At 36.7% G+C, this 23,876-nt stretch overlaps 1 protein-coding gene across 5 annotated transcripts in view; it reads left to right on the plus strand.

Moving 5' to 3' along the window:
• Positions 1–23,876, plus strand: part of LOC144433597 (vacuolar protein sorting-associated protein 18 homolog) — a 320,975-nt gene that overhangs the window by 58,506 nt on the left and 238,593 nt on the right. For all 5 annotated transcript variants that reach the window (XM_078121923.1, XM_078121926.1, XM_078121925.1 and 2 more), the window contains 2 exons: positions 9,438–9,522; positions 14,246–14,325. In XM_078121923.1, coding sequence (XP_077978049.1) covers positions 9,438–9,522; positions 14,246–14,325 — 165 coding nt within the window. The remainder of the gene's footprint in view (positions 1–9,437; positions 9,523–14,245; positions 14,326–23,876) is intronic.

Here is a 23,876-nt window from a genome sequence, read left to right on the forward strand (position 1 = left end):
AACATGTTACATTGGTATGACTTGGTTCCAAATTGATTTAAAAAACTAAAGAAGTACAAAACCTTGTAGACACATCCCTTTCAAGTTTGATTAGGATGTTGCTATACTTGTCTTGTACACTTCCAACATAGGATGGCTGGATTATGATGATGGAAATTAGGTATGAAAATTTTGTTTTGGTTACAACTTTAAATCTTCAAAAAGTTATATATCTATCATTGCCCTGAACATGAAGTTGTGCGGCAACACAATATTTGCGCTATTTTTTAATATGGGCCTTGAGCCTGATCCAAACAATTTAGTAAAATAGAATAAATAAAAAAAATAAATAAATAAATAAATAAACATGTCATGAATATTAATGAGCTATTTATGTAATTAATGGTTTTCGGTAATTAGGCTATATCTTAAGAAGCCACCCTTCTAATTAGTTCCAGAGCACCTTCTAGGGGCGTCTGGAACTTTAGAATTCTCTCAAATTCTTTGTTTCTAACTTAATCATGGCTACATTCTATAGAGCACCCCACGCAGGCAAAGCATCATACCCAGAATGCACTGCAGCATGTCGACATGCTTGTATGCCCTTTAGATAATTTGTTCTTAAGACATTCTTATAAGGAGATCACCCAGCAGTTCAGAGTTCAGAGTAGGGTTTTGAAGTAAATAAGGGTTTGGCTCACATCATGTGGTCGGCGGCTATTTGGGACACATTTTTCCCATTTTGTTCATTTTGTTGATTATTGTCCGTGAAGTTTTCTTCCAACACAACATGCATATTGATTGACTTAAAAGAGACTATGAAGTATACAAATGTCTTTGAGGAAGGAATAATGTAGATGACCATTAATTACAATTTTGACAAATACTCGACAATTTACAAAAGACTAACTGTGAGTGTGAACACTGAACCATAGATACTGACACTATGTATGTATGTACTGTGTGATGTCAAACACGATTCTGCAGACTTCAACTAGTGTTTTTCTATATCATCAAAAAATTATAGCTTATTCAAATACCTTTTGCTTAAGTGTGGACATCGTGTCCGATCATTAGTTTTGTTTTCAATTTTACTCGGAAAACATTTATAGCATAACTGAACTAGGGTCAGTAGTGCTATAGGCACCGAGTAGCGTCTGTGTGTGTGTGTGTGTGTGTGTGTGAATGAATTAAAGTCAAAAACTGTCAGACCGATTGGCTTGGCATTTGATGGGGACATTACTTAGGGTGTGTAGATGGAAATTGTTCAAATGAAAATGATTGCATTTTGGGTGGAAACATGTGATTTTTGGTCAAAAGACTTAAACTCCAAAACTACAGGGCAGATTGACCAGAAATTTGGTGGAAACATTCTTTAGGTAGTGTTAATTAAGATTTGTTCATGACATGATGATCCCATAATCAGTAATATGCAAATTAGGGTTAAAAATGTGTCTTTTTAGTCAAAAGTCTATAATTCCAAAACTACTCAGCAGATTGGGCTGAAATTTAATGTGGATGCATCTTAGGGCTGTATCGATGAAGAAATATTAAGCATGATACAATGATCTCATCAGTAATATGCAAATTAGGTGTAAAAAAGTAAATATTGGTAAAAAATTTATATCCCAAAAAGTACTTGAATGAGACCGATATTTGGTGAGATGTTTGTAGAAGTGTTATTCTGCAGATTTTCTTTAAACATTTGGACACAATTGGCCCTAGCAACCATGACCATGCCCTTAGCAACAACCAGATGACAGTATATTTTGGTCAAAAAACTATATCTGGTAGGTAAGTGAGGAAACATTCAAAAAATGTATGCAAATATCCCTAGCAACCATGACCACGCCCATAGCAACAGCCAAATGGTCGTGTATTTCACTAAGATAACAGATTAATAGACAAGTGAGTAAACATTCATAAAATGTATGTAAATTTGTCTAGCAACAAGACCATGCCCATAACAACAGCCAAGTGATCAAGTATATTGCAAAGATAACAGGAATTAATAGACAAATGAATAAACATTCAAACAATATATGTAGATGTGCCTAGCAACAAGACCACGCCCATAGCAACAACCAATGATCATGTATATTGCAAAGATAAAAATAGGGATTAATAGGCAAATGAATAAACACTCAAAAAATGTATGCAAATATGTCTAGCAACATGACCATGCTCATAGCAACAGCCAAATGATCACATATATTGCAAAGATAGCAACATGGTTGGATGGGCAACTGGATAGTCATTCAGCAAATTAACACCTATACCTAGCATGGATCAATATGTTGATAAACATTTTAAAAAACTGTACAGTTGTGCTATACCGATATTGGCACTATTTTTAAAAAATGATTTTTTTTATCCTGAGAAGCATGTTCGCTGCTAGAATGCAGCACATTCATTAACATAATCAGGACAATGCAAATGAAAAAAGTAAATGTTGTTACATTGGGCTATGTACACAGTGCTCTGTTATGAGGATTTGAATTTTGTTTATTATTTGTCGTGGAAAGGAGTTTGTATCCCAGGTGTGTATCAGGAGATCGTGAAGGCTGAGGGAAGTCCAGGACGGCAAGCTTTCTGTACTGAGAGTAGCTAGAAGGCAGATAAGATAAGATAAGATAAAACTTTATTGAGTCCCTTTTAGGGTAATTATGTTATCTGCTACAAAAGATTATTAAAAACAGTAAAATGTACATACAGTGTTGTTATGAATAACATAATCTAAAACAATATGTGTAGAAATTAAAAGAAATATAAATACATTAACAATACAGACCAAAACACATCAAAAAAGATTCATTAGTTTCTATTAAAAATTTTGTTTAAGGAGTGTGATGGCTTGAGGTATAAATGAATTATGATAGCAGGTAGTATGAGAAGGTAACTGTCTAAATCTACCACTCCTATCAATTCTCCTGACATTGATTTCAACTTTTTTGACAACTTTTTCAAAAATTACAGTTGTAGAGCTAAATTTCTTGCATATTCATGAAATTGTTAGTTGCATTAATTTAACCCGATTACGAAACATCACATTTTGTCATATACGTGTAATTAGCCCCTAAAGGGGCGGAGCCCGACCGGAGCTTCTAAGTTGAGTTCTGTCTGTCAGTTCGTCTGTCCATATCCACCTATATCTCCAATATGCATGCGGCAATTTCAACCAAACCTGGTAAAAATGTCAGATATGTTATTGAGGGCATATTACAACCCTTGCAACAACAGCGAAATGGCGGCCATGTTTGTCTTGAATAATCACACTTTGCCCAGTAACTCTCGAACTTTAACATATAGAGACCTCATTCAAGTGTCTTTACCCATATTACCAATGATGAGCTTTCTAATGACACATTGAACTTTGACCTTGACCTTCAGGGTCAAATAGCAATATTATTGTCCAAGTGTATATGTATATCTCTGATATGCATGGACTGATTCCAACCAAACCTGGCACGCTTGTCGGATACTATAGCCTGCATATGCATGCCACTTCGTTTCACAACCCATACAATAACAGTCAAATGGCGGCCATATTTGTTGTAAGTATTCACATTGTACTCATTAACTCTTGAACCTTAATAGATGGAGGTAACATTCAAGTGTCTACCTCCATTTTATCAGTAATGACCTTTGTAATGAGACCATGACCTTTGACCTTGACCTCAGTGTGTGTGTGTGTGTGTGTTAAAGAAATGACTGAGGATATTGGAGGTCAAAGGACAAAACATTCTTGAAGTACATTAATTTGCAATTCTGTGGCAAGCACAAGCCATGTAATTTTAACTGCCTGCCTGCTCAATATCAGATACAATATTTGTTTTTTAATGACGTAAAAAGTTCAGACGTAAAATTATCATAGTATGATTCATACAGACATGTAAAATCTATGAAATGTGTTTGTGTTTCTGTGTTGTAATCTTTAAGACAATGCTGACATAGTTGAAATTGTCCAGGATCTACACATACAGATAAAAAATAATCCCTTTTTGATGCTGAGTGGCTGTATCTTTCTAATTGGCATAATCGCCATGACATTATTGCTGTCCTTTTTAAACTGGAAGCCAGCAAAATACTGCACAGACTCAACAACTTGTCATGTAGTGTCAGACTAGACGAAATCATTCCCTTACATTTGCCTTGACATTACTTCAGGCCATACACACCTACCAAAATAGTCGGAGTATATTGTCACAATTTATATCTAGCCAATACTGTATATACGTCAACCCACACTCACTTTCAACAATTTTTTTTTTTACAGTTAAGGTTCATTTGCATAAACTAGGCCACTGACCTTTCGTTACATTTCACATCCTCATAAACTTCATAGGTTCAAAGGTTACTTGACAAAAAAGAAATTTCACAAAAATAGAACACTGTACACAAAGGTAGCAATACAAAACAAAAATTATATTTCGCTATTATTTTGTCTTTTCTTAAAGCTTTTGAAAATAAATTTAGCCAGTCCAATGGTTTCATATCTGTCTTTTGTCTGCATATTAAGTTTAATAAAAGTGTAATAGGTGCTGTTTTCTAGATGATGGGGTAAAATATATTTGGTTCGTAATTCCTCAGAGTAGGGGCATGTCAAAATAAAATGAAATTCATCATCTACCTCACTTTTAGTGCAAAATTTACAAATCCTCTCATTTCTTTCTATATTCAACTGTCTTCCTTTTACACATACCAGTTGACTATCACATGAACATCTAATACATGCAATAGCTGAAATAAGATATTTGTCTGGTAAATCTGTAATGTATTTCTCTGGTTCTAAAAGTGACTTAAAGTTTCTGTAGTGATAAAGTGTTTTATCCTCTTGAATATTAGTATGCCATTCCTGGTGTGTTTCATGCTAAATTTTTGTAGAATTAACATATTTTTATTTGTTTGTTGGGTGAGAGTGGTGACTGCCTTTCCCCAACAACCCCTACATGAAAATAACATTCCAAGGTATTTATAGTAACTTACACAGGCAATCTTTTTACCATCATAGAACCATTTTTCTTTCTTGGCTAGGGTGCCCCCTCCCTTGAATACAACTATTTTTGTTTTGTCTAGATTGACTTTAAGTTTCCATTTCAAACAATAACATTGCAAAGTATTGATAAGTCTTTGTAAGCCATAGACAGTATTTGAAAACAATACTATGTCATCAGCAAACATTAGTAGAAAAAGATCACACAATTCATCAATTTGGATTCCTGAGTATTCTGACATTGTGATGCATTTTTGGAGTTAAATAACACAAATAACAGTGGACTGAGCATACATCCTTGTCTTACTCCAACGTTGCAACTAAAAAAGTCTGTCATTTGGTCTTCCACTCTGACACATGATTTAACGTCAGTATAGATACTCTTAATAATAGTGAACATTTTACCCCCTACCCCTCTAGAACTTAGTTTATAAAATAATCTTTTATGGTCTACACTGTCAAATGCTTTTTGGAAGTCAACAAATAAACAATAAAATGGTAATCTCCTTCTAGTTAAATCATAGACAATCTCTATTGTCTATGGTTAAATGTTTTTGTATTAATGCACTTAAAACAAAAATGTTATCTATAGTACTATATTTCTTACGAAAACCTGCCTGCTCTCCTGGAAAGTATGCTGAGCCCATCTGTAAAGCCTTTTGTTCAAAATTCCAGTAAAGATCTTGCTGAAAATACTGAGCAGAGTGATTCCCCTATAGTTTCCTGGGTTATTTGGGTCCCCTTTTTTATATATTGGTATAATAATCCCCTTTGTCCACCCTTCTGGGAAAATTCCTGAGTCAAATATTTTATTGAAAACTTTGTTCATAAGTGGCAACCCCCTTCTGTGGTTTAAAAAAATCCCCACCAGCTGGTCTGGGCCAGCTGCTTTATTATTCTTTAAATGTTTAATACTTTGCATAATTTCATCATTTGTAATTTGCTCATTCAATGTATTAGTTTCATAATCATGTGAATGTTCATCTTGGGAATCACTCTGCTCAGTAGAAAACAATTCATTTTAAAAAACTTTACCATCATCCTCATTTGCATGTATAAAATTGAGGCAAAGTGAGTTGCCCAATCCGAAGTACCGATGGAATTTTGTGGGCTGCCAGAATATTTGTACCCTTTGAGAATCTTCCACAATGCATTCATATTATGTTCTTCTTTTAGCTTTTCTTTTTGTGTATCTTGATAAAGTTTACTCACTTTCAACATCACTTGCCAAATACCGTCATACCTACGCATATTATTATATAACAAACTCACTCCTATCAAATATCCTCAGTCCTTTCTTTAACACACACATAAACACAAATCATACTTCCATTTTCTATACATCACTCATCACACATTTCAGCAATTACATTACTAAGTCCTCTAACATTTCAGTCTGTAACTTTATTTCATGTTCAAACAATACACCACACCTTTCAATTATACCAACAAAAATCCATCCTTCCTACTAAAACAAATCCTCTTTAGGTGGGCTATTCCAATTGTCCATGCGTGTGTCTGTGCATCCTTCCGTCGATGCGTCCGGAGTCATTTCTCGGAAATGACTGAACCGATTTCTCTCAAACTTGGTACAAGGACAACACACTAAAGCATACATATGCACATCAGTTTATTTTGTAATACGATCCAATATGGCCACCAGACTATCAATTTTGTTACGATTTTTTCATGTCCAAAGCCATTACGCAGACATGGCTGAATAGATCACATTCAAAGTTGGTATAACTATAAGGACAATGTTCTATATTATGTACATATGCATGTCAATTAATGTCTGATACGGTCCAATATGGCCACCATGAGGCCATATTTAACGATTTTTTTCTTGTCCAGAATCATTACATGGACATGACTTGTATCAAACTTGGTACAACGACAACACACTATGGCATACATATGCCTGTCAATTTTTTTGGTATACTAATACGATCCAATATGGCCACCAGAGGGCCATTTCGTTACAAATTTTTCATGTTCAAAGTCATTATGCAGACATATTTGTTATGATTTTTCCATGTTTGGGACCATTACACAGACATGCATGAACAGTTTCCATTAAAACTTATTTAAAGACAATGTTCTATGATGTATATATTGAAAATTTATCCAATCACATACAATATCTTATGTGATATTATCACGTCTGCACTACGGGACAATGTCTTCTCTTTCAACGTTTATCTACTTCGGTTTCATACATCATCCATAATACGACTGTGTGACATTGTGTAGTTGCAGGATAATTCCCATTATACAGTCGTATTGCAGAGGTGAAAAAACTGACCCATTTGGTAATAGGACACCGATTCATATTGTCAACATTCCAGCGCTAAACACACTGGGCTATATGGAACAGTTACTACTTCTTCGCCGCTGTCAAGGTGCAATGAACTTATCACCTCTATTCTTTGATCAAGATAAGGGAACACTTACTCGAGGACAATGCATTGGCTACTTACACCACATACTAAGTATGATAGGACTGGACATGTCCAAATTCTGTGGACACTCATTTCGTATTGGAGCTGCTATATCAGCTGCGGTAATCGGAATCAGAGATCACATGATACAGAATCTTGGCAGGTGGTCATTGAACTGCTATACTACCGGTAGATATATACGGATTGCTAAGAAAGACATTCAGCAAGCACAACTCACCATGGCATAGTGTATTCTAATTTCTATATGCATCCGGAGGCTTCCTAATCTACTTTCATTGGTCTCCACTAACTTTAACTGTCTTGGGGGCATTCGTTACATTCACTGCTCAGCATTCATTCCACTACTTTTGGGCCATTTCCCCTTGTTCAATTAACCCAATACAGTTTACAGTCAGCTGAATACTAATCAATCAGCTCATTTTGAATACAAATTCATCACCTAGCTATGTCTGCCGGGTCCTCCCCAGGTGGCTAGGATAAAGACACCTGCCGGGTCCTCCCCAGGTGCTCTTCTTGGCGTATTGTAAATTCTCTCCAGTACAAATTCACAACCTAGCTATGTCTGCCGGGTCCTCCTCAGGTAGCTAGTATACAGACACCTGCCGGGTCCTCCCCAGGTGCTCTTCTCGGCTTATTGCAAATTATCCCTGTACAAATCACCACCTAACTATGTCTGCCGGGTCCTCCCCAGGTAGCTAGTATACAGACACCTGCCAGGTCCTCCCCAGGTGCTCTTCTCGGCTTATTGCAAATTATCCCTGTACAAATCACCACCTAACTATGTCTGCCGGGTCCTCCCCAGGTAGCTACGGTTACAGACACCTGCCGGGTCCTCCCCAGGTGATCTTTTCGGTTTACTTATGTTTTACATTCAGGAGCACACATAGGGCCTACCTGCCAGGACCTCCCCAGGTAGCCTATACTCCTTACACCTGCTGGTGATCATCCCAGCTGCAAGTGGTGCTGAGTAGCCCCCAAGATAGCAAAAAATTGTGTTTTGTGTTTTTGGTTATTGATTTAACAGTTAGTTTGTTACCAGGACATTAAAGCTCAAGTTTTTCTAGACATACTTGCCTTTCACTACTTCATTCTACATTCACACAGAGACAATAACAGGTACCCAATATGTGGGTATAAATGTATGTTTATATATGATGTATATATGATGTATATATATGTATAAATGTTCTGTATGCATGGGTAAATGTATGTCTGTATGTGTATCTTTGTACATTTGGATAATTTAATTTCAAAAACCATTACACCTATTTCACCTTATACTGAAGATTGATATCACAAAGTCCTTGCATATTTCTTATATAGTTTGGCAAACCTTTTTGTCAATTGAGCTAAGGGGTATATCATGTACTATAGCCAAGGTATTTGCATTCCAGCAATTATTATGTGTAGGAATGAAAAAGTCAAGAATGCCCTTATGGAAGGTATTCAGTTTAAATCTGGTGTTTTCATGTAACAGACAGGTTCAGTTGCAAGGCATTACTTTACAGGTCACATTTTATGCAAACCAGTGAAATTGTGGACAACCAATGTGTACCCACAAGTGAAATTGGAAATTCACTCAACCCCTGACAACAAATGTATGAAAAAAATTGTGAGGTCTGAAGTGTGATGAAATTCTTTCAAATCTAAGCCAATTAAAGGTGACACACAAAAAGAGACACCTGCATCATGTCTGTGCATATATCTCTTCTTACCATATTTGGTGTGAAAATTCACCATTTGTATGTGTACTACAACAAAAAAGACAGGTAATATATTCAAGTATCTGTCCTTATATTGTCAGATATAACCTCTCTACATTTGTATGTGCATCAGTAGATTTGACCCTGAACTTTACCTTTTGAGTCAACATTTAACAAAAAAAATTATATATCATACAGTAGTTACAGAAGTTAAGTATGGGGTGAGGGGTTGGGTATAGCTTCTACGAAGACTTGTTCTTTCATTTATCTGGTGTTTATTTTCATCATTATATTTTGCAGGGTTTACTGATAGACTCTGTTGCTTGGAACAAGGCATCTGGCAGTGATAACTCAACTGGAGAAATCTTAATTGGCACCAGCAAAGGTCAGTGTTACATCAGTAGATCATCCCAGGATATTTGTGCAGTCAAATTGATAAATTCAGAGATAGAGAATCAAGATACAGGAATATTAATTATCAATTGAAAAATCCAGTCTCTATTCTACAACGTCATGGAAATTATAATTTTATTAATGCCAAGTCCTGAACGTAACAGTTGTCCGATTGCCTGGGACTAATTAAATGTACTGCCTGGCAACTATAGTTCAATTCTCACTTGACAATTCAGGCAAGTAAACTATTTATGTGAATATTTGAAGATCAACGTAATCAAAGCATGGAGGGAAATGAGAGATTTGGGAGATGTATACTTAATAATGAGGGCATTAACAAACCAGTCAACTTAATGGGCACGAGATGGTCATCTCATTTCTACAGTGTTACCAGGAGTCTGGTTAAAAAATATACTGCACTGCATACTCATTTTACAATCTCAGACCACTAAAAAGACAGACTAGAAACACGGCTTTTCACTTGATGTGATGTTGTCACTTATTTGCTGTAGCAATAATCTTTTAATCCTAATTAGGAGCCGTTGTTTATGTATGAAGTTGTGATCTTACGTTTCATCACGTAAAGTAATACGATATTTGGGCCTGAGTAACTGCAATAATTGTAGTGTTTGATGTGATTTTTAGGACTTTTCTTCTGTTTTTGTACTTTTTTTCGTTCTGATGTTTAACTGGAGGCAAAGCTACAATTCCTGCTTTAAATGTAAATGCAAATAGACAGAAGCCATTCATATTACGTGATTAATTACGTGATGAAACGTAAGATCACAACTTCATACATAAACAATGGCCCCTAATAGAGGGATAGAGGGACTGTGGTTGGGTGAATTTTTTCTTCTAAATTATGCCTTGTGTGCCAATATTTCCTAACTCCAACATTAATTACGGAGTATTTATGACTTAAGAAGTGTTCAGAGGTACCTCAATTTCTTTCAAAATCGGCAAATGTAGCAACGCATGCAGTGAGCAGTACTCTAACATCTCGCTCACGTTTTCAGTGTGATCTCGTCTATTAACATTATCATTACAGGAATTTGTAGCGTTTGCTTGCCTTTAAACATCAGAACAAAAAAGGGCATAAAAACAAGAAAAAGATCTCAAAATCACAGCAAACACTACAATCAGCTAGGGCCAGAGATAGTCAGATACATCCCAGCTAGATGTTGACAGTCTGTCAGACATCAGACATCTGAAAATGTGTTCTGCATCAAGATATGGGACGGGGCGGGGTCAAAAGGTCGCACTCATACAGAATGAACGTACACGTATGCTGCATATCACACTTACACATGTTACATGCACTCTCAGACAAATGAAATGTACCGTACTACATAGAAACCTTTTTAATGAACTGTATTTATTTAATACTAAAACTAAATAATGAGTTGAATATACAAGAAGAAATGAAAAAAAACGTATTTACAAGAAAGACGACGACGTGGTCGACAGCTGATAACAACGCACTGTTGTCATGGTTGCATCCATAAATAGTGTTCACAGACATGAAAATGTGTATTTATAGGTAGGCCGAAGCTGAAATAGATTTACACCTTTGAAAATCTTTATTGGAAAAAGAAACGAAACTCCTTTCACTTCTGGCCGACAATCATCTTTTCGGTATCACAGTCAATGGTCAAAGTAGCAATGCCGCAACTACGGTTGTGTTACATCTCATGCGACAAGTTGTTTGAAAGTCGACACTATAGTCAGGGTGTGACATGTCGTTCTCACCATTTCACAATCATTTCAAATCTTTTATGAATCGTACAAAAGACAAAAGACATAGGGGCGGTCAATAGGAGATCAACTTTATTGAGATGTTATTGAAGGTGTGATCGTTCCAATGCACTCGATGTAGTCATCTTTTGTTTTACCGTACGTCATTAACATCACATCATTCAAGGGGTGGATAGTGATTGTTTACAAACAATACACACTGTAGCTCAAAGACAAGCAGCGCTCATTCACATGTCAATCGTCATTCATCAAACTTCACATTCTGCATTTTTTGTGTTTTTTGGTAAAATTCCAGCATGGCCTCCAGTGCCATGTGACCTTCTCGTGGGGTCGTGTGACCTTTTGGTGTTTTTTATGATGCCCCTTTATAGTAACATACTTCCCGAAATTTTTGTCCAGAATACTTGTACAATAACAAAGATATTGATCATGCATATAAAACAACATTTGTAGGGGTCTACTTCAATAGAAAACTACGCATAGGAATACATGTATACACATTATCTACCCAATGAAAGTGTTAAACATGAGCATTTCAAAATCATGAACAAGGGGCAAAGCTCCCATCACTGCAGTTGAGATTTTCAATCAATTCTGGATGGTTAATATGGTCCTCCATTTTATACAATTATAGCGTCTTTGTCTTTTAATGCAACATTGTTTTATTTACATTGTTGTTCTTTAACCTGTGCATATCCATTTTCATCGTGATACGATCCAATATGGCTGCCTAGCAGTGATTTTGTTTGCGAATTTTCCATGTCTAAAGCCATAACTCAGACATGCTTGAACAGATCTCATTCAAAGTTGGTATTAGGACAGTGTTCTATGACATACATGTGCATATCCATTTTCGTTGTGATACAATCTGATAAGTGTTGTTGCGTGATCAGAGTAGTGATATCAAGAAAATGACAACATAAACTGCCAGTTCCTTAACCCTTTCACCACCAATGGCCTCATGGGATTGTGTGTTTTCCACCAGCCCCCTCACTAACATAATGTGAGCGCGAGTGTAGTGCAATCAAACTGATATAAAAATACTTGGAGTTGCTTATTTTTTAAAAATAAGGTATCATTTGAATGGAAAATAAATTTTCTACATCATAGTACCAAATACATACATTCAAATATCACACACATAACCGAAATATGGATTAATGTAATAAAATATTAATAAAACAAACATAGGTTGTTTATTTATTGACATATCACAAATAAACAAAATATTTATATTACAAACAAAATTCAAAATACCAACATTTATGTTCCTACAAAACTTCTGTATTCTGGTTAAATGGTCAAAATCGGCGAAAATTTGTCAGAAAATGTTATTTTTAGTCGTAATAAATTTGAACGAAAATAATTAACGGCTCACTAATCCGATTACGAGGCAATAGTCAGCCCTGCACCGGCAATCAAAGGGACAAAAATATCTGAAGTCGTCGCCCCAATACCTTCTGAAAAATCAGTTTGTGTAATTATATATCATTATTTGACAGAACATCAAAAAATTATCACCAAATTTATCCTCAAAATCAGTAAAAAAATGCTCCCAAATTGGTAGTTTACGAGTCCGAATCGGGACGCCAACATGACACTTTTCGCCGACATGCTTACCCACGAAAGCAAATATGCAGTCGGGACTTTGAAGTTACGTTGCGATAATCTGATCCTTCCATATACTGTATTGAGTTCATGCAGCCATCTCCTTGTATAAAACATCGTATTCATAGTCAAAATTGAGTGGAAATTTCTACGAACAGCCCATTTATTTACATTGCAAACGATGTTTGGGGAGACATATTTTGCTTTGGCGATGTTGAAATTTGAATTTTACATTGAAAAACTCGCGTAAAAAATCTGATCGGAAAATCGCCCATATCACGAGTAAGTTTCCCTCCACTTACCTCTACACACTGAGCTAATACAAATACAAGTCATTATTGAGCCGTAACAAAAAGAAATAAAACCCAAATAATCCACTATATAGCCCAAAATTACCCCCAGAACGTTAGCATGGGCGTCGGCACGGTCACAAGATTGCATAAATTTGAACGACATTCAAAAATTCAACCGTAAACTGCTGTCGGCAGCTCACACGGTCTTAGCGGGAATTTGATGCTTACATACAAGTACAATGTGTTCCCATAGCTAAATACTTGTATTCAACGATGTATTTCAAGTCAAATTCTGTCGAAATATCCAAAGATAGTGATATAATTTATATCGTAGGCCATGTTATGAGAGCCGTTAATTACTTCCGCCATGTTGAAATTCGATTTCGTGAGCGAAAAACGCACAAAAATTTACAATCGCTCGTCATTTGGATCGTACTCCAGATACCGTTCACTGTCATGCTTTCAAAATGGCTGTGGAGATAATCAAGGCTAATACGCATGTGTGGAACTAGTTATGGCAGCAATTTTTGCAGCAATAGCTGCCGTTAAACGGCATAACGGCGAGGTAGGTGAATGACCTTTGGCGTTCCCGCAATAGCGGGAATTGGTGGGCGCCCTAGAGCGTTCCCGCAATAGCGGGAATTGGTGGTGAAAGGGTTAAAACCCAATCATGGCGGGGTACTATGTCATTCTCAATGACTTGTTTTTGTATGTATCACCTAGTGCCAAAGGCAAATTTCAATGTTATAGTTAAGTGGACAATAAAGTATAATAACAGAACCATGCGTGAGCCAGTATGGGAACCCTGTGATATTTGCACTACTTGTGTTTGCAGTGTTTTCTGCTGCATTTTCACTGCTGACTATACTCATGAAAGTACAGCCACAGAGTTACTGCAAGCACTCATGCCAATACCCCAAGTACACCACACTTACACTTGTGCTTCACAGGGCTATGTCATAGTACTAAGTTTATCAAATATTTTTTTTATTTCACATTTGAGGCTTTTATCTTCTCAAGATATGTACATGTATTTTAAGTTTGCTCTTCTTCTTACAGGTGGTATTTTTGAGACAGAAATATTATCTGGAGAAGATAGTAGATTTTTTCAAGGAAGTCTTGAGCAGTATTGGAAACAGGTATACTGGGTTTATATTTATTCACTCATACAAAACCCAAATTCTAAGTGATCAATAGCACACATCAATATCACACATCAATATCACACATCAGTTTGATTGATGTTGGACAGTCATGTGATCACACAAGACCACTGACTGGTATACAGCAGTACATGGAATTTGACCAGACTGATATGAATACCACAGTTATTGCTCTCTGTTTCTAACAATTTTTATTTAAAAGTTCCACACTACATTTCATACTTTTTCCCTTTTAAAAGGTCCAATCAAATGACATTGCAATTTGTAATGATAAAGACATGTGTGATAAATGATACATGTATATACCATTTTTTGAACTCAATTATCTTTGGCATAGCTTTAAAACTGGTGTGATCTTCCAATATCACAAGTTCTTGTACCTTTTGGTGTCTGGTTGGGAAATTATTCATGACAAATAAAAATGATCGCATCCCAGGTGTGTGGTATGGGTCAAAAAATGTGATTTTGGTTTTAAAAATGTAAACCCCAAAACTATTGGGCAGATTGGTCTGAAATTTCGTTGGAATATTTTTAGAGGTATGAAGATGAAGAAATATTCATGTCATGATGATCCTATTAGTGATATGCAAATTAGGTCTAAAAATGTAATTTTTAGCACAACTGAACTGATATACATGTAAGGTTCAGTAGGCATGGAAAAGTGTCTGTCTGTCTCTGTCTCTGTGTGTGTGTGTGTGTGTGTGTAAACAACTTAAACTTGTTAAAGTCAAAAACCGCTGGACCAATTACCATGATATTTGGTGGGTGTATTACCTTGGGTGTCTGTTTGGGAAATTGCTCAAATCAAAATATTACCACCGATGTGTGATTTGGGTCAAAAAACTTAAACTCAAAAAGTACTGAGCAGATCGGTCTGAAATTTCATGGGAACATTCTCAAGGGTGTTTAGACTAAGAACTGTTCATGACATGGTGGTCCCATAAGTAATATGCAAATTAGGACTAAAAATGTGTCTTGTTCAAAACTACTGAGCAGATTTGCCTGAAATTTAATGGGGATGCATCTGGGGTATATAAATGAAGAAATATTAAGCATATGATCTCATCAGTAATATGCAAATTAGGTGTAACCAGATTTAAACTGAATGCCTTCCGTAAGGGTGATATTAAGTTTTTTGTTCCTACACATAATCATTGCTGGAATACAACAACCTTGTTATAGTAGGCTATTAGTACATGATATACCCCTGAATTGGCAAAAAGGTGTGCCAAACTATAAGAAAAGACTTTGTGATACCAATCTGTGTACGTAGTGGAAGTTCTGTGGAACAGGTGCACCAGGTGTAATGGCTTTTGAAATGAAATTATTCTAATACAGCGATACACATACAGACACACGTACATTTACCCATACATACAGAACAAATTTATGGATTGCTTATTGGTATCGTTTGAACATAATGAATTTTAGCTCCATATCTGTGATTTTTGAAGTCACAGTAATAGTTAGTTGTCGAAAAAGTTGCTACCTATTCTCAGGACAGGAAAGCTTGACTCGACTTCGCTCCGCCTTCACGATCCCCTGCATAACCGTGATATGTACAATAGTTTCCATGGCAAATAATAAACACAATTCAAACCATCGTACCATCGCTAGTATGCAGAAAGTTTACATACTTTATGGTAAGCATGATACCAGTCTGTACTTTGATTTTATACAACTCGTTTACGGTAATATCCTTTTGTGTACTCAGTTCAAGAATTCCACGATGCATGCCACGATGAGGTGAATTTCCATGGCTCTCAAGTTCCTTTGGTTTCTCAAAATATAAAATTCAGATCCTGACAGAAACTTATCGACATATATTTCGATATACGTACCTTTTATACAAGCAACCCGAATACTTTGAACGGCCTAGAACAAAGCCAATCAATGTCGGAAAACTGAGGAAAATTTGACCCAATTGAACCACTGAATAGTGCTGAGTACACTACCCAACATTGCAACACAGTAACAACATTTACTTATCTCAATTGCATTGTTGTGATAATATGTTAATATGAAAAAATGCACGAGTTCTGGCAACAAACTCGCCCTTTGTATCGAAAGATTTATATTAAAAAAAAAGAGAGAAGATTTTCAATTTTGATCAAAGAAGAGATGGTATGTATTTATCTTCAAATTGGCAAATTCTCCAGCAAGAATTTATGATAGAAAGCTGGTGATTTCACCCGGAAGTTGAAGCTGACCTGGTTTGACCTACGATCTCTTCATGCATGCTTTCAGAAATAGAAATATGCATGAGTATTGAGAAAAGTAAAAACAAGATTTTCAATTTTGAAATTGTGAAGAGATGGTGTGAAGTTATGTAAGCAAAATCTCCAGTAAGATTGCTTGCAGATGCGATCTTACGGCCAACCACACATGTAATAATGGGAAGCTTTTATAGAAAGTTGTAGCATAGATCTCACGGTAGGCATTTTTAAGGCCAAGAAAAAACAAGGATTGTTTTCTGGTGAGTTTGCATCACTTGAATACCCCACCTCGTTCTTCTTTTTTCTCGTGTTAGTCCAACCAATGCAGACTGATAACTCTCCCTACATTAATTGCTACTTCAGGGAAAACAACTGCAGAACTAACCATGAACAATTAAAAAAAATTTGTGTCGTCATACCACTTTAGGCAACGTTTCCTGACCAGAAATGACAACCTTCTTTTGTGTGGCTACCGCATCTAATTCCCGAAAAATGTCAATATCTTGTTAAAACTGAAAGCTACATTGATATTTTTTTCAGGACAGATGTGCTTAGGTATTGCAAATGTATGTACCAAATTATATTGAATTTGAAGTGTGCACTCTTGAGATATAGCCTAATTACCAAAAACCATTAATTACACAAATTGCTCATTAATGTTCATGGTGTTTAGCAAAACCTAATAAGTTCTTGCCATTAATCTAAAGGAAACTCGAATTCCCTAGCTTTTTAGAATAAGCAAGTAATATGATTAAGAAAATAAGCTCAAAATGGTGAAAAACAGAAGAAATGCTGTTTTTCGATATTTCATAAACCGCATCCCCGCCGTATGAATGCTAGTTGAAAACTTGGCTGTGAATTAGTTTGTTTGGACCCCCTCTAGCATGAATGGCAATCTTCATATGGATCATGTCTGCCTTTAGACTACTGTAGAGACGCTCTATATAAGTAATACGCATCGTACTGTAAAGCTTGCTTACTATTTCAAAGCCAGGGAGACAACAACAAAGTGTGTGTATTGCGCATGCGGGGCGTTATATACACTCTGCATGTAGCCTCGGTTGCTGAGCTCTGATCTAAGCCAAGCCATTGCCGCATATCGCCAGGAATACGGCTAATTTGAAGATGCCGAAACCAAAAATAGGAATAAGAAAGACCAAGCTTCATACAAAGCCTTGTCAGATGCTGGTTAAAGGCCAGGGAAGAATACATGTAGCCACAAGACAGAGTTTTGGCGACAAGGTTAGAGCGAGGTTAGCCATTGCCCAGTGACCCACACAGCCTAGCCCGCTGTCTACGCATACGGTCTACGATTCTACGAGTGTGGGGACTGCAATGCGATGCCGACAGACGGTTTATAACTTTATACAAGAAGTAGAAGCAACAGCAGGTACACAACCAGTCAATGAAGATACCCCTACGGACTGCAAAGAAAACGTAACTTTCATTTGACTAGATCTGTTCATGATGTGTCATTCTACATTTGATATTCAATCATCCTGCAATGTGTCAACAATTGTGGCAGTAGTGTCAAATTTTCACGTGGAATGTCCACAAATGAAAGCGTGCATGACAAGTCAGAAATTGTACGTCTGTGAATTTTTCACTGTATGGAAATATTTATGTCTACAGTAAGTTTTCCTTACTGACTCATGTCATGATGACGTTACAGTTATTATATATGTCTATTTATTTATTGTTTGTAAAACCTTCGCTAGAAGAAGCCATTTCCAGAACAATTATGTACAGTTACAAATTTCAGTAAATTTTATACTACTCTTAGTCTTCTCTCAGTCATTGAGCAAGCAAGTGAGTGAGATAATGAGTAAGTTTATTGTAGTGTTAAAAAAGTATGCTGTATACGTTTTATCACCAATAATGTATGGAATTCAAAATGAAATAACAAACATGACATTTCTACTACAACAGAGTAGAAAGCAAAGGCACAACTGAATGCAACATGGCCATCCCATGGGGGTGGGATCCAAATATTTTATAAACTCAAGTGTCTGGTTGTATTATATATGATCAATGATTTATTAACAAAAGTCAAAACTTTCTTATAAATACACGAGCAAATATTTTATTTATTAAGACAGTAATTTGGATAAGTTGGGAATCGTTTACTAGGTACCGGCGTTAGTATCTAGCTACTCAGTGCACTGTCTGTCGACCACTTTTGTACCTCTTCTTGTCTTAGTCCGTCCATTTCATTTTGGCATGATCCTGTTAAAAAAAAAAGAATAATGTTTAGGCTACTTTCTTGCCCACGCATGAAATCAATAAGTTACTCAGCATAGGTGATGTGCACTATCAGGGAAAAATGCACCTACCATCTACTCGGCTAGTCCTAGCTACTTGGCAACAATACATGATGGTGATACACATGTACGTGTGTCGAGAACGCATGGATAGGATAGGAAAGTGAGAAACACATCTAAATCAAAGGTTGAACGTTATATTTATTTACTCACCCTCTGTCTGAGATTTTCAGGGTGAAATCGGCAGCAGGCGTCTGAATTACTAGTCTGTGTTGACGGCCTCTGAACCTTCTACAAAATGCCGTCATTGCGTGATATAGACAGAGAATCATCATTGAGGGCGCATCAGACTCCCCAGCAAAATACAAATTTGTTAATTCTAGTCGCAGTTTGAGGCCGATTTACCTCTGTACATTTCCTGTTTGCCCCTTGCTAATTCTTATTCAAATGTGTTTAAATACATTTATTAAAGTGGATTTACATATTTTTATTGAGAATTTTAACTGACATCCTAGCCTGTACAACTCCCTTATTAGACAAATGAATAAATAGTCCAAAAAAAATGTATGCAAATATACCTAGCTGCAAGACCACGCCCAGAGCAACAGTCAAACGATCGTTTATATTGCAAAGATAACAACAGTGTTGGATAGGCAACTGGATAATCATTCAGCAAATGAACACCTGTACTTAGCATGGATCAGGATGTGGGTAAACATTTTTTTAAAACTGTACAGTTGTGCTACAATACCATTGGCAGTATTTCTGGTAAAAAAATAATATCCTCAAAAACTATTCGCTGGATAGGGCTGAAATTTCAGGCAAGTTTTCTTACGTGCACATGCACAATGCAAATGGATGGAAATCTCCACCTGTGTGATGTCAAACAGGACAGATCAAAAACCCAAATCCCTCTGTTCTATTGGAACTTTTTTCACTGCCTCAGCATTCCCATAGAAACCGTAACCTAAAAAACGTTTTTTAAAAATGCTTACCCACATGCTGATCCAAGCCTTAAGTCTTTGTTTTGTTATCGTGGTCGTAAAGCTGGACACAAACACCCAAACCAATGTTTTCGATTCCAACTATTATTAGCAATCGTTATTGTCTTGGGTCAAAAGGTCGAACAGAACAGGTGCAGAACCGGCTATTACGGCAAATTCCTATCTCTGTTGATGCTACTTACATTTGTATGGTGAGTCGCTACCTATTCGTACCATAATAGCACCTAGGAGTGCACACCTTATTAAAAACAAATATGACTCTGTTCCAGTCAAAATTCCGGGAGTTTGCGCATGCCTCCAGAAATTACAATTAAATGCTGGTCTGAGGAATGCACATTCTGTTAATGGGAAGATCAGTGCTATAACGTCAACATTGTTGACTGAAAATTTGGACATCTTAGCCATTACAGAAACTTGGCTCAAAAGTCAAGATGACCCAGTTTTACCGAGCTTCTCTCTTCAATCAGCAGCCTCACTCGAAGAGAAAAGGGGATGGAGTAGCAGTGTTAGCAGGTTCCAACCTTCGTGTCATTGAGAAGCGATCATCTTTGTTTCAATATTTCGAAGCTTTAGACATTACTTTTCAGTCTTTGAGTCAATGTCTGCATGTACCGGTAATTGTCGTCTACCGTCCTATAAAATCAACAAAGAATAAAGTGACCATCCCTGAGTTTATTTTGGGATTCTCAACGCTCCTGGAAATAGCCAATCACAGTACTGAAACTGCCCTTCTCCAAGTTCATACCAAGCCAATCACAGTACTGAAACTGCCCTTCTCCAAGTGCATACCAAGCCAATCACATTACTGAAACTGTCCTTCTCCAAGTGCATACCAAGCCCATCACATTACTGAAACTGCCCTTCTCCAAGTGCATACCAAACCAATCACATTACTGAAACTGCCCGTCTCCGCGTCCACATTAATATTATGTGTGCATTGAATGACAAAAAAGATGTAATTCTCGTCATGCTGGATTTATCTGCTGCCTTCGATACGATCGATCATGAGGTTTTGTTAAATAGACTGCAATTTTGTTTTGGTATCACAGGCATGGCTCTGTCCTGGTTCAGATCGTATCTCGTCAATCGTCACCAGCATGCATCGACGATATTTGTAGCTGGATGATGTCCAATATGTTGGTACTCAATGACAATAAAACTGGGGTTGTTCATTTCTCCTCACGCCTTAAATCAGATGTATCAGAGCTAACTAGCCTTATAAGATTGGTGAGATTGATATCACTCCATCTTCTTCAGTACGGAATCTAGGTGTGATTCTAAATAACGTTGACTCCATGTCTAATCAAATCGGTCAGATATGTAGAAATGGGTATTTCGCGTTGCACAGAATTGGAAAGATTTGTCGACTTTTGGATAAAGCAACTACAGAAAAAGTAATCCACACATTTGTAACATCCCACCTCGATTACTGTAAATAGTCTCTTGTACGGAATAACTTCAAATTTCAAATCAAAGTTCAAATTAACCGTCTACGGACTCTTCAAAATGCCACTGCGCATCTTGTCAGTTGCTCACACAAGTTTGATCACATCACTCCAGTACTTGTTGAATTGCACTGGCTTCAAGTTGAAGCAAGGATCAAATTCAAAATTCTGCTAACCACTTTCAAAATCATCAATCAAGCTGCACCCCTGTATCTGATCAAACTAATTAGTTCCAGGGCACCCTCTAGGGGCGACCTGGAACTATTGATTTACTCTCACAGTGGTTTTTTACTTTCTATCCACTTCCGGTTTACAAGTCTATGGGGGTCTCCACGTAGTTTTCTTGTGTTTCCCAGCATGCACTGTGGCAAACGCTAGCCATTGGGGACCTCCTATCTCTGTCGCTATTTGCATAAGCTAAAAACTTTTGATAGCTGACAATATCGTGTTGGAGGTGGTACTGTACTAAAAGTTATGGAGTTGAGGGGTTGTGTTTAAATGCTGAGTCCAAAGGTTATGTGTTTCCGCATTCAAATTTCAATGATCCATATTTTGGTTGCTTTGATCGTAACACAAATTTGAAAACGCGAAAATTGTTTTTAACGGATGGCAAAATATTTCATCATGTGGGACACATTACTCAGTTTTTGACAGTATTAGGTAAATTGACTGCAAACTAAATTCACAAGTGCAAGTCAAAACTACATGTACATGAGTCACTCAAAGTACAGTACTTCCGGTGACCTTGCACTGTACAAGTACACGATTTCTTGTGTTCAAGATCTTTCAATGATTTTCTATCCACACCCCTTGAAAAGTATGAACGGCTAAAGCTCTTTGATGATGAATATTAAACTTGTCCTATTTACGAAATCCATCTGTATTTACCAAAAACAATTGGCATAGACTCGCCAACATACAATCACACGACATGTGCTTCCAGTGAAGTTCCACGTGTACCGGTACTCCTCCCCCGATCGGGCCAGCCTTCGGGTACAGTGACTTGCTCTGAAGTGAAGCGTACTTGACTACTACTACTACGTGGTAGCGATATACCAATTGAGTCTAGTTTTTGTCTATTGGCAAATTTGTTTGTCAATGACGTATGTCGACATCAATATCATTTAAACTATCATGAACAATTCAAGATGTTTTTATCGTTTTATTCTGAGTGAAATGAATGTCAACAGCAATTTACAGAGAGGCCGAGATACGTATATTTGGACAGTGGCACGTACGTCATGTCAGCAAAGACATGACTACCAAAAACTAACTATTTTGACAGAAGACATGATTATTTGTACAAAACTGTCGAATCAAAATCATGTTTTTACTATGTGTATTGAACTGAGTTTGATGTAACACATACTGGGTGTTAGAGTTTCTCTTTCGCTTCAAGTTCCAGAGCTTGTTGTTGGTACATGGTGTTGCATGTAGCATGTTTCTCTCTGATGGAGGTATCAGAGTCCTCAATGACTTTTCCTATTTTTCTTAGATGCTAACTCGGACAGAGCCTTCATGCTTGTTCTTACCTTCTCTATCTTACTTACTGAGCAAACCATTTTGATATAGAATGTGATGTCCCTAACTGTGCCCTGGAACTACGCTTTTGCTTGCAAATGCATATTAGTTTGATTGTACATTCCGACTAGAGATCGTAGATCAGCCGAGAAGCTGCATTTAATTCAATCATGTGGCAACTTTATCAAAACATACAAACAAAGAGCCCTCTCAGTTTGCACACCCTTCTTGTGGAATGCACTACCATTTGATATTCGTAGCACTGAGACTATTCACATGTTCAAAAGTGGGTTGAAGACGCATCTTTTTAGACAGTATCTAATTTGATGATTTCAAGTTGAGTTGCCAGGTTCACTGCAGGACAGTAGACTCTCTATTTTAATGTGTGATGCTATTCAATGAGTGATTTGTTTTGATCCACTGGCTGTCTTCTGAAATATTTATCCGTCATATTTGAAAGAACTTTTAACCAGCAAGCAATTTTTGAAAGTCATTTGTGCCCTTTCTTCTGTGACATTTTATTGTACAATGTGCTGAGACGCAGTGTAGCGTGTATCTTTAAGAATTAAATAATAAACGATCACTCGTCAGCTAATATACTTCCGTAAACAATGGCATGTCGGCAATAAATGTTTGCACAATTAAATAGTGAAGGTTTTGAAGACAGGGAAATATTGGGGTATATGGTATATTTACAAATAAAGTACATGTGGATACATGGGTGATTTTCAATCTGTGTAAGTTTATTTCTGAATTACGGACAGATACTGAGATAGTCAAAATAATATAATTGTAAATTCTTTAGAGAAATGTATTACTGATATTCAAACTTGGATGTTGAAGTATAGATTGAAACTAAATGAAAGTATTAAAACAGAGGTTATATACTCTTTGGAACCAGGCAACAACTTGCCAAGATTAGTTTTGACCATGTCACAGTTGGAAATAATAGAATCAAATTAGTCGATAATGTTTATAACCTTGGTGGTTGGTTAGACTCTAAGTTATCCATCATGTCAGTCAAGTATCTAAACGGGTTAACCACAATTTATACAATTTACGTCGAATATGCAATATCTC

This window comes from Glandiceps talaboti, chromosome 4, assembly GCF_964340395.1.
Source record: "Glandiceps talaboti chromosome 4, keGlaTala1.1, whole genome shotgun sequence".
NCBI classification, from domain to species: Eukaryota; Metazoa; Hemichordata; class Enteropneusta; family Spengelidae; genus Glandiceps; species Glandiceps talaboti.